The 12283-nt window shown below is 39.2% G+C and overlaps 1 protein-coding gene across 1 annotated transcript in view; it reads left to right on the top strand.

Moving 5' to 3' along the window:
• LOC147106222 (uncharacterized) overlaps nucleotides 1-12101 on the top strand; it is a 42433-nt gene extending 30332 nt beyond the window's left edge. Inside the window, exons 11-14 of the mRNA XM_086009133.1 lie at nucleotides 4635-4843; nucleotides 6701-6887; nucleotides 7757-7852; nucleotides 9970-12101. Coding sequence (XP_085865259.1) covers nucleotides 4635-4843; nucleotides 6701-6887; nucleotides 7757-7852; nucleotides 9970-10110 — 633 coding nt within the window. The 3' untranslated portion in view covers nucleotides 10111-12101. The remainder of the gene's footprint in view (nucleotides 1-4634; nucleotides 4844-6700; nucleotides 6888-7756; nucleotides 7853-9969) is intronic.
• The last annotated feature ends 182 nt before the right edge of the window (nucleotides 12102-12283 follow it).

Here is a 12283-nt window from a genome sequence, read left to right as displayed (position 1 = left end):
AATGTTCATTCCATCCAGGAGTGTGCCACGGCATTTGACAAATATACACCAACTGTATTCCCTGGAATTTAGAAGATTGAGGGGTGATTTGATCAACATTTTCAAGATATTCAGGGGAACTAATGGGGTAGATAGAGAGAAACTATTTCTGCTGATTGGGGAATCTAGTACTCGGGGACATAGTCTAAAAATTAGAGGCAGGCCTTTCAAGAGTGAAGTTAGGAAAATCTTCTGCATGCAAAGGGTGGCAAAAGTTTGGACCTCTCTTCCGCAAATGGCAGTTGATGCTAGATCAATCATTCATTTTAAATCTGAGATTGATAGATTTTTGTTAACCAGAGGTATTAAGGGATATGGGGCAAAGGCGGGTACAGTAAACTCTTTCTTATCCGGCACCTATGGGACCAGAATGGTGCCGGTTGATGAAAAATTCTGGATAACAGAGAGGTATACCTACCACGGTGCTGCTTTTCCACTCACCATCACCACTGACTAACTCGGCCACCGCATGAGACTCGGACTCGGCAAAACGAGTGCTGGATGGATTTGGCAAGATTACTGGTTATTGAGGTGTTGTTTTGTATTGAGATATATCTATTTTGCCGGTTATTAAAGTATTTCGGATGATAAAGTGTCATTTAAACAAGAGTTTACTGTATATGGAGTTAGGTCACAGATCAGCTACAATCTCACTGAATGGTGGAATAGGCTCGAGGGGCTAAATGGTCTACTCCTGTTCCAATTTTCCTATGTCCTATGTTCCTTTGACAAGTCACTGTTACCTGAGGTTGCTTTGAAAGTATCGCAATCACAGTATTTCATGCTTGGAGTAGAAGAAGCAGATAGAAGACTTGGCAAGGAGATTAATAAGCATCAAAGCCAGTTTGGTTGTATGCAGAATAATACTAACAAACATATCTGCAGACCCTAGCATGCCCACCTGGCAATTACATGGTTGTTACATACTTTTATGCCAGGGCAATTTTGGGCCGCGTGGTCTCCCTGCCCCTGTCTGTACCCCCTCTCTCTCCATCTCCCTGTGCTGTCCTCTCCCTCCCTCCCCTCCCTCCCCCCCCTCCCTCTCCCTGCCTAGCGCCTGAGGCCCGGTGCTGTTGTGATACTGGCCGTGCGGGGCCTAGCGCTTCAGGGCCGAGACGGACCAGAGCTGAGCTCCCCCGCGGATTGCACGGCTGACGGCCGGCCGCTGCCGCTCCCCCGACCACTGTGTGTGTCGGGCCGAGCGGTTGCGAGGCACGGCCCGAGTGAGCCCAACTTACCTGCCGCTCCGGCGGGGCGGGAGCGGGATCGGGAGCCGCAATGTGGGGGTTTCTTTTGCTGCTGCTGTCCCTGTGGGGATGGAAAAAATGGCGGCGAAGTTTAGGGAGACTGGAGGATTAGGACCCGCCCGTGATGCACTGATTGGTCAACCATCAGGTGAGTGAACTGTAGGATTGGTCAAGCAGCACATCACTCAACGCTAATGAGAGGTAGGATTGGTCAACCGCTAATGAGTGGATTTTTGAATGTTTTTTGTATACTGTCCAAACAATTTTTGTCTGACGAAAAAGTAAATATGCCTACGAGAGTCCCCTAATGATAAGGTTTCTTTCAATATAACATACGTGTAGGTATGCTCTATAACTTTTGATTGTATAGCCGGACAGAGAGACAGAGAGAGAGAGACAGAGCGAGAGAGACAGAGAGAGAGACAGACAGACAGAGAGACATACCGGTTTATATATATAGATACTGCACTTTTCTCTCTGTGCTCAGACTTAAACTAACAGTTACGTTCTGATACACTTTGCACTCTTCACTTCTGTTCAATTGAACACTTAACTTTCTATCTTTCACTCAAACGCTCTCAGAATTTAAAGACTTACTTCAAAAGGCCTTTCCAACATTGTTTCGCCTCCTAACTTTCACGGTAAATTCTTCCAAACATTCTGATTTTGGGTTGGCAAAGTATGACCTTAAATATCTTCCATAATCACCAAGGAAACCCCCTCCAGAGGAGATGACTATGCGTGACTAATAAAGATAATCATCAGTTGAAAGATATGGATCCTTTTCCAAGGTAATATTCAACTGGGCAAACACATCAGAAACTATAATTGCTCAATTTTAATTCGTTTGACAAGGAACCAAACTTTCATTAGGTGTTTTCCTCTTTTTTTATCCACACTTAAATAATGATAAGGGAGGCAACTTTCCTGATACCTTGTTACTTAGCCACCCACTCAAAGTTGATCGAGGTAAACCAATAGACTAAATAATATACTGTCAGTCACATTCAAGCTGGCACCAGGGTTTTAATTGTAAGTATGTGCATTAATTGTATGTGCTCAGAATTTCTCAGTATGCAAGAATCAACTCTCTTCATTTCCCCAAATGCCTGCAGTGTGTTCTAGATGACTAGTTTTCCTATACACATTGTCTGCTGCCAGTCTAAGTTAAGGTTGCCTCTATTTTACAGCGAAAGCAGATGTGTTCCTTTAATTCCAAGTCATCAGAGCAATAAGTGTTAAAAGTTTACAAGCTGTTACAGTTTTCAGTCGTCTTAAATCTTATTTTGGGTCTCATATCTTAGATCACTCATGCTTGAGTCCTTTGACTGTCGATCCTTGCCTTGAGATCCAGATAAGCTTTCTAAGACACAGCCAGAGAAATAAATAAACAATCCAGTTTGGAAATTGCTTTCAGGACTATTTTATGCCTCCATACGATCTCATTTTAATCTTCAAAGGTAGTAGAGCATCACATCAGACTTGTGTTTAAAACATCAGACAAATTTATAATAAGCAAATAATCTAACAGCAGCTTTACAGTTACAGTAGAATTTTGCTAATTTAACTTCTCAAGTAGACCGAATAAGAGGTTATAATCTACTAGTGAGCTATTCTTTTATAGATAACTTTTCTGAACTTTCCTTTCTTCCAATATTTTCTTACGATAGGTGTTAGCTAGTCCACCTTATTATTTTCTTGTACGGTTGGTTCGACTACCTTCTGCTAACTCAGCTTATTGAACAAATCCAAACGCTTTCACCAGTCGCTGTGGCTTGTTTGTCACAAAAGACAGTCGGATTCAATATTGGCTGTCATGCATTTAACAGAACAAATCACAAAGTTTATGTTTGTTCAAAGTTAGCTTGGTTTCTCCTCTCTTGGCTGAACTGACCTTGAAATATAAATATCAAAAGCTTGGCATAGAGTCTGTTCTGCAACCATTTCTATTTTTAAATTGCTTATTGACGGGATTTTAAGGAACAGCTGCTAACTAAAACTAAACAAAAATGCTAGCATTACTGTTTCAATGTATTTAAGAACATAAGAAGTAGGAGCAGGAGTAGGCCATACGGCCCCGCTCCGCCATTCAATAGGATCATGGCTGATCCGAACTTAGACTCACGTCCACTTCCCTGCCCTCTCCCCGTAACCCCTTATCAGCTAGGAAACTGTCCATCTCCGTTTTAAATTTATTTAATGTTGCAGCTTCCACAGCTCTCTGAGGTAGCAAATTCCATAGATTTACTACCCTCTGAGTGAAGAAGTTTCTCCTCATCTCAGTTTTGAAAGGGCAGCCCCTTATTCTAAGATTATGCCCCCTAGTTCTAGTCTCACCCATCAGTGGAAACATCCTCACTGCATCCACCCGATCAAGCCCCCTCACAATCTTATATGTTTCGATAAGATCGCCTCTCATTCTTCTGAATTCCAATGAGTAGAGGCCCAACCTACTCAACCTTTCCTCACAAGTCAACCCCCTCATCTCCGGAATCAACCGAGTGAACCTTCTCTGAACTGCCTCGAGAGCAAGTATATCTTTTCTTAAATATGGAAACCAAAACTGTACGCAGTATTCCAGGTGTGGCCTCACCAGTACCCTGTATAACTGCAGCAAGACTTCTCTGCTTTTATACTCCATCCCCCTTGCAATAAAAGCCAAGATTCCATTGGCCTTCCTGATCACCTGCTGTACCTGCATACTAACCTTCTGTGTTTCATGCACCAGGACCCCCGATCCCTTTGTACTGTAGCAGTTTCTCTCCATTTAGATAACTTGCTCTTTGATTTTTTCTGCCAAAGTGCATAACCTCACACTTTCCAACATTATATTCCATCTGCCAAATTTTTGCCCACTCACTTAGCCTGTATGTCCTTTTGCAGATTTTTTATGTCCTCCTCACTCACTGCTTTCCCTCCCATCTTTGTATCGTCGGCAAGCTTGGATACGTTGCACTCGGTCCCTTCCTCCAAATCGTTAATATAGATTGTAAATAGATTTAGTTGTGGCAAAAGAACTTTTAGGCAAGATCTTTGCATCAGCTCCACTGTTGATATCATTTGCACTGTAAACAGAACTTTACTCTAGTTTACAGCTGATAAGATATGAACAAAATACTAAATCATAATCAATCCCTACCTAACATAGATCTGGAAGGTAGGCTGGGTGTTGCATATTCTATTTTCCTCCAGGTCCAAGTGACATAGGACCACAGTTTCTCCAGTCAGAAGCCAGCATAATCCATGTGTAGTCTACATTTTCAGATAGGAGGCCCTCAAAATATGACAAAACTTACATAGAACACCTATTAGCTTCACTCTATAAATTGCATTATTTTTCACTTGCAGATATCCATGCTAGAAATTTACAATGAAACTATTCAGGATCTTCTGTCAAAACAGCCAAGTGCTCAATTGGAGATAAGGACCCAGGGGAAAACTGTTAACATCCCTGGATTAACAGAAATTGAAGTAAAAACTGAAAATGACATTAGGAGAGTGATGCAGCTTGGAAACAAAAACAGAACAGTTGCATCCACAAAGATGAATTCTGAGAGGTACTATCTAATTGAAATAAACAACCTGACTAGTCAATGTAGACAATACTGTAATTTTATATACTATACCATATCAACAGAATGCTGTTTTATAAGGGCGGGGGGGGGGGGGGGAGGGAACTGTTGACAAACAGTTCTTCTTCTGCTTATTACACTCTTAGTTATGGAATTAATTTATGCACATAAGGAGGCTAATCGTGGTAGTCCTACTACAGTGGAACTGCCTACTCTAATCCCATTTTGTTTATTCTCTCTTTTCATATATTTATCCAATTCAAATTTAAAATCTCAGCCTCAATAGCCAACTATTGTAAAACATGCTAATACCCCTGTGTGAATACAATTATTCTACCCACCCCCTTTGATCATTTAGTAATAAACCTCAATCTATGCCCTGCCCCTCGTTACCAATTTGCCAATTGCAAGAAACCACCACTGTTTACCTTCTCAAAACTGTTCATAGTTTTGAAAACTTCTTTTAAATCCCTATTAACCATCTGTGTTTCAATGGTAAAAAAACCAATTTTTAGATCCTTTCTTCATAACTGTAAGTTTCATTCCTGATATTCTATTGAATGTTTGCTGTGCAGAGAACGTGAATTTTTTTAAAGTTCCCAATAAAGCTCTCACCTCAAACTTTCAACTTTAAATCTTTCATTTTTGATGTCAATGGTTGTATTTGACTTGCCCTGCTTTCCCTCTGGAGTAGTCTTGTTTAGCGTCCAGTAGCCAGACTAAGCAGACTCACAACATAGAACGTTAAATTACATTCTGAATTTAAGAGCTTTGTGGTGTGGATTATTGCACAGTCTAGAGAGTGCCACAACATGCTTCTGTTTCTTAAATACATTAGTGGGAAGAGACCCTGCTCTACTATTCTTTGGTGCATTTTGTGCTCCTTGAAGTGAAGGATGTTAGTTATGGGAAATGGAGTACATTCTTATTATGTATGGGCATCTGGTGTCAGCATGAAACATTAATGTCAGTCGTAGCAGTTACATGCTCTCCCTCTATTCTGCCACAATAATGCACTTCACCCCAACCTCAAAAGTGCACCAGTGTGATTTATTTTTCCTGCACTTGCTATCATGTGGTCTTTTTGAATGAAATTGCCAAATTAGGGGCTGTTTTTGTGCTCTTGCCTCTTGAAACTGAGTTGAGACATTCCAAGGTCATTTCCCATAGGATTTTTACAAGCAACTGACAAAGGAGCTTTTCATCTCATCAATCTGAAAAGGATTCAAACCCAGTACCATAGTGCTAAGCCTGTGTACTCAGTCCTCAACCTTGCTCACCTTAGGGAAGATGATTTAAGTGGATTGAGGACTGTCTTGACAAGAGGAAACAAAGTGCTAATACAAAGAGGAATTAATTCAACTGAGGGGTTAAGAACGTATGAAAGCACAGAATGAGAAAAGGACTTTTGGTCCATCAAATCTATTCCTTATACAGTCCATTAACAACCTACCATATCGTGAAATTTATTTAATTTCTTCCTGAACCACAAAGGTAATCAAGTAAAATTCTAACATATCCTTCCATCCTTACATTCAACATCTCTGCTATTAAACCATAACTGGTTACTTTAAGCAGATGACATGTGCTTGGTTTGAGAATGAGCTGAATGACAATGTTATTACTAAAGTTCTCATGCACTTACTTTGTGGAACTAATTAAAGTTTGATCCTCCTTTATCACTTTTCTTTAACCTGCATAAATGTCCTTTATTGTTGTCACATCAGAATTGGTTACACGGTTATGCACAACTACAGAAAAAGATATTCAACCATAAAGCATTTCTACAAACCTGGGTTTTAGAAAACACTAATATCCATGTCTTTTTCCTTGGACCTCTAGTTCACGTTCTCATCCGATACTAACACTACGTGTAATTGGAGTGGATAGTGTCTCCGGGGCAACATACCATGGCACACTCACACTATGTGATCTGGCAGGGTCAGAGCGCATCTCCAAAACAGAAGCTACTGGGCAGAGACTTGTAGAAGCAGCCGCCATTAACAAGTCCCTGACTGCATTTGGACAAGTAAATACTTTTTGTACTTGTTAGAATGCTGTATGTAAACCATCAACAGCTTTTTAAAATGTTGCTCACCTGATTTGATGGCTTGGATTTGTTGTTCTAATCAAATATTCAGAAGAAGAAACTTGGTTGAAATTTTGGAATGGAAATTGGAAATTCTTTTCCACCAGGTTAAGCAGTGACAAGATAAAGGTACAATATTTTGCAGAAAAAGAGAAAACATATTTACTGATAAGTATATACAATATATGTTGGCATCTTTTTAGATTTAATTTTGTTCCTCTTTGGTGGAGATGGTATGTTCACCTCCTTTCCTATAGTCTAGGATAAGGCATGACAAACCAGAAAACCAGAAAGCAATAGCTTTCTGTAATACACCATTTCCTGTTGCTATGTTGGTGGTTTAATAATGTTTACTTGATTAAATTTGCTTGTTATTGTTCCTGATGGCATTAAAATTGGCTAAATAGTATTGTAAGTCCATTATAAAAATATGAAATTATATTTTCTCTTCTCCATTTCAAATGAGACACATTTCTATTTGACGTTGCTGAGATATTAAAGATAACAAATAAATCACAATGACACATACATTCTCCCATAGGCAAAACTGGAGATAGGCTGCAAAGTGACCATTTCGACACTGAAGTCATTTACATCCATTTTATATATCTAGATATGCTGCTTTCCTTTACCTGTATCTTTATGGGAAATAACATATTTGCTCAAGGGCACATCAGAACTATTTGGCAATAAAATTTGGCCGTATTTTCTATTTTGCACTAAGAGAAATGTAGTGTCAAAATATTTTGCAATTAATTTGATCCTGTTTAAACATTTCTTAGTTTCTATTGTTGCTCCCAACATTGTAGGTTTTTACAGCCTTGAAGAATAAGACACTTCATGTGTCATATAGAAACTCCAAGCTTACACATCTACTTCAGCCAGCTCTTAGTAGAGATGCCAAGGTAATGCTTTATTTGGAAGGTATTATTAGTTTTATTGAATAATGTATAATTAACATAATTTTGTTCCTTTTAATTTTGTTAAAAAACTTTGGAATAATTAAGGAATAGATTATTTAATCCAGTTGCTCTAATGTCCCTCCAGTTTGTTTCTAAGCCAGCTTCAGTGATAAATAAATTTGCCACACGTGTGACTGATTATATTAAGCCTCGGAAAGATTGAAGTGGCAGGTAGGGCAGCAGATGAAGCTGCAATCTGGTTAGACTGACCACAAATTAAATGGTGGCCTTCGTCAATAGTTTGCAGATAATTGGTGATGAAATCTCAACATTAGCAATTTCAACATCAATTAACACAGTTTCTTGAAGGGCAAATAGGGAGTTATGCATCCTCATTACATGTAATCACTTTTAACTCAGACTGTATGGGAAATTGTAAATAGTTGGTACAAAATAAACCTGCTGTAAAATGGCTCTAATTACTGGGCATGAGCAAAAATATTATAAAGCTGAGGCAATATTGAGCAAGAACACAAGGGTAGGATGTATGGCCAGTACTCTACCATGCAACAGTGAATGTTCAGTGTTTTATATATACCGGCATTAGACTGAATCCTTTCCATCTGAGTTCCACTATGCCAATAGCACTAAGACTATCCAGAACAAAGTCACCAATATACTCTGTATTGTGAACACAGCATACTGTACCTTCTTGAGCACTGTGGCATTTGACGTGATCAATCACAACATCCTCTTTTCCTTTGTATTCCACTGAAGGCAAGAACAGTTTGTCTCCTACCTCTGGTGCACATACAAGTGCAACCTTTACCCACTCTTTTCCCTTATCTACATCTTGGCCCTCAGTGATCTCATCCATATGCAAAGGGTCAGTTTCCATATATATGTTTATGATATCCAGTTATACCTCTCTGCTACTTCCCTTGATACCAGTTTTACAAAGACAATTTTTATGTGCGTTACCAGATTGCCTGTCTGATATCAAATAGAGGAACCAGAATTTCCTCCAGGTGAACACTGGGAAGACCAAGGCCATTTTATTTGACCCCACCAAAATCTCCATCCTCCTCCCCAGCTGCTCACTTAGGTTTAACCATACAAGCCAAAATTTCCTCCATTTGAACACTGGAAAGAGCAGCAATCTTATTCAACTCCTACCAAAAACTGACCCAGAGCCAAGCCGAGATTCCCACATCCTATCCATCATTACTTAATTCCACCTCAGCAACATTGCATGCTTGCACCCCGCTACCTTGTTGCCACTGCCGCTGAACCTATTATCAGTTTTTGTTACATCGAGGCTCCATTTATCCAAGGCTTTCCTTGCTGACCTTCCAAGGTACACTCTTCACAAACTCAAACTTGTCTAAAACTCCACTGCTGGCATCCTGCCCACACTAAGTCTTGGTCACCCATTACCCCTGCACTCACTGACTCCATCTCCCAATACATCAAATTCAAAATCCTCATCTTAATCTACAAATTCCTCCAAGGCCTCATTCCACGCTCACTCTGCAGCCTCTTCAGGTTTATCTTCCATCCTGTTTCCTTGAGCCTTCTGTGTATCCTGTCCTCCTTCCATTCCACCTGTGATGGCAGAGCCTTCAGTAATCTCTCTCATGTTCTTGAAAATTTCTCCCCTAAAATACAAGTTGTTGTTAAACCCTCCTCCTTGCTACTGTTCTTAACAATTTTAAAAGCCTTCTTTAAAACCTATCAATTTAACATGTTTTTGGTCACCTCTTTCACTACTGCTTAGTATGCATTTTCTCCGATGTGAAGATCCTTGTGATGTTTGCTATGTTAAAGTCAAGTTACAGGCACCCAAAGTTCACTCTGCCAGGACCCACCCAACGTCACCTATCATCTCTTGGACTTAACTGTTTAAAAAAAATAATATTTCATTTAGAATCTGTTGTAGCATCAAGTCGTCTTCTGGCAGAAATGTTGCAGCAAAATGTCAATTTGTAATAAACAGCTTCAAGACACCTGGAATCAAACTAAACATTCCTTGAGCAAAGTTACGCGCTTATCCATTTTCTTTGATTTTCTGTTGGTTTAAGGTACGGTAGTGACTTAAGTTTTCTATTTTTATATTTCAGGCTTGTATTTTTGTGAACATTAGTCCAAATATCAAGAATTTGGGAGAAACATTGAGTACGCTTCAGCTTGGCGCCTTAGTTCGGCAAGTGAGTCTCGGAAAAGCCGCACAGCACTTAACGACTGCTAAATCCAGCAGCTGAAATGAATTACTGGGCTTTGCATGGAACCCTAGATGGATTAACTGCTTCAAAATGATTGATAAAATTTCTTTTTATTCATATATAGCTTTTTTGTAAAGCAATAAAACAAGTTATATGACATAACATTACCACTTACTTTTAGAATTGTTACTCCAGCTGCCAAAGATTAGCAAAGTGATGTCAGCCCTGCAGTTTCAGCAGAATACTGGAGTTCTGACCAAGAGGAGCGTGCGTTTGCAAAACTAGTCCTGTCATTAGAATTAGACTATTTTCAATAAACAAGTGGCATATACTCCATCATTAAACATGCCACGTAAGCAAAACAAGTATGTAGCTCATATTTGAATATTCCAGTTACACTGGAAAATATTACTTTGCTTATGTGAGAAATTGAAAAATACTGTATTTAATGCAATGTATTTTTGCATTTAGATTCAGTTATGTGTAAATCCAGTTTACTTTGTGAATATTTTACCATAACTTACAAGGAAGAAGTGTTTACCTATAATGCCCAGGTGCATTTTAATCCTTTGACTGACACCAGATCCAGGGAAATTTCAGTCTCTCCAGTCTAAACATTTTTTGCAGCTCTGACAATGTGAACACTGAAACAAACCATTTTATCCCAGTAAAATGTGATGCATGCCAAGAACACATTTTACAATATTAATTCAATTTTGGAGGCTGGAACCACATTGAAAAAAATGGCCTTTTGAGTCAATTTTCATACAAACATACAAAAATGATGGACAGGAAAAGACCGGCTACTCCATCGAGGCAGTCTCATATTGCCATGGTGCAACGGAGTATCATAACCCCCATTTTCTCTCTCTGCCACCCACCTACAGGCAGCCACATAACCTCCTGGGAGAGACAAAGAAAATTCAGGGTAATACAATCTGGTAAATTCCTCTCTGATCCCCGACCGCAATCAAATCGCGTAATAGGAGACAGTGACCAATATCATACCTACCTTTTGTACACTGTGTATCAGCCACAGCAAAGAACTTGTCCGACTCCCTTTTGAACATCTGCAGTGAATCCATACTCACTGCACGAGCCGGCAACTTACTCCAAAGGTCAATGACACTACAAAAACAAAAACCTTCCTCATATTTAACCAAGTTCTATGCTTATGTAATTTATACCCAAGTCCCTTGGTCCTCCCTAACCTATCTAACTCAAATAGTCTATTCACATGGGAGAGAGCACAGTCCTTTCATTATTAGATCTCAATCAAATGCTTTTCTAGAGTAGGTCTCTAAACCCATGCGATAATTAGCAGCCTTTAAGTTACGTTTCAATCTAGTGGCACCCTTTTTCAGGACCTCCATGTCAAACATTTGAGAATTAGAACTCCTCACCTGGTTGTGACATAGATTTGATCAAGTTGTTCTTCGATATTATTTTGTACTGTCAACTTACTGAATTAGTTCCTTCCGCTGTAGCACCAGTAGTCAGATTGTTCCCTGTATGAGATAGCTTGTCCTAGAGCCATAGGTACTAAAATTAATCTGTGATACTTTCCAAAGGGCCTCCATTTGAAAAGTTCCTGGTTTTCAAATTAAAAAGTGGACAGAAAATACATAAGGCAGGGCTGAGAAGATTCGCCCCGTTTAGCTTGCTCAAGTCATCTGGCTCTGTTGTATGTTTTTCTTGCCCCAAAACTATACCCTCACTACTTGTTGCAGAATTAGTAATTTTGTAATTTCCTATTGAAGACTTCAAATGAGTTTGTAGTTACTGCACTAGGTGGCAGTCTATTCCATAAATTATTGACTGAGCGAATATTTGTTATTCCTTAAGTTTAGTTCGTACCTCAATCATGCGACCATAGTTTTGCCCAGAATACATGACTCATTCTTTATAATTTAAAGCTTATCATTTCCCCTTTATTTTTCTAAATGAGAATAACTCTATATAGTTCTAGTTCTGTATTATAGTTTTGTTTTGATGTAGTGTGATAATAAAGCACCATTTTTTGCAGTGTACTTTTTTCTCTCTGCCACATACATTAAATAATAATTTTCTTATATTTTGGAGTAATGTCAAAGTTATGATACATGAGCAATAAAGGAGGTTGAACAGTTGAATAACTGCTGCTTAATGTGGTCAAATAGATTTTCTTTCAACAACAACTACTTGCATTTATATAGTGCCTTTAACGTAGTAA

Source organism: Somniosus microcephalus, chromosome 16, assembly GCF_052327205.1.
Source record: "Somniosus microcephalus isolate GS21.2 chromosome 16, FLI_Smic_1.0, whole genome shotgun sequence".
Lineage (NCBI taxonomy): Eukaryota > Metazoa > Chordata > Chondrichthyes > Squaliformes > Somniosidae > Somniosus > Somniosus microcephalus.
This window is presented reverse-complemented; position numbering and strand designations above follow the sequence as displayed.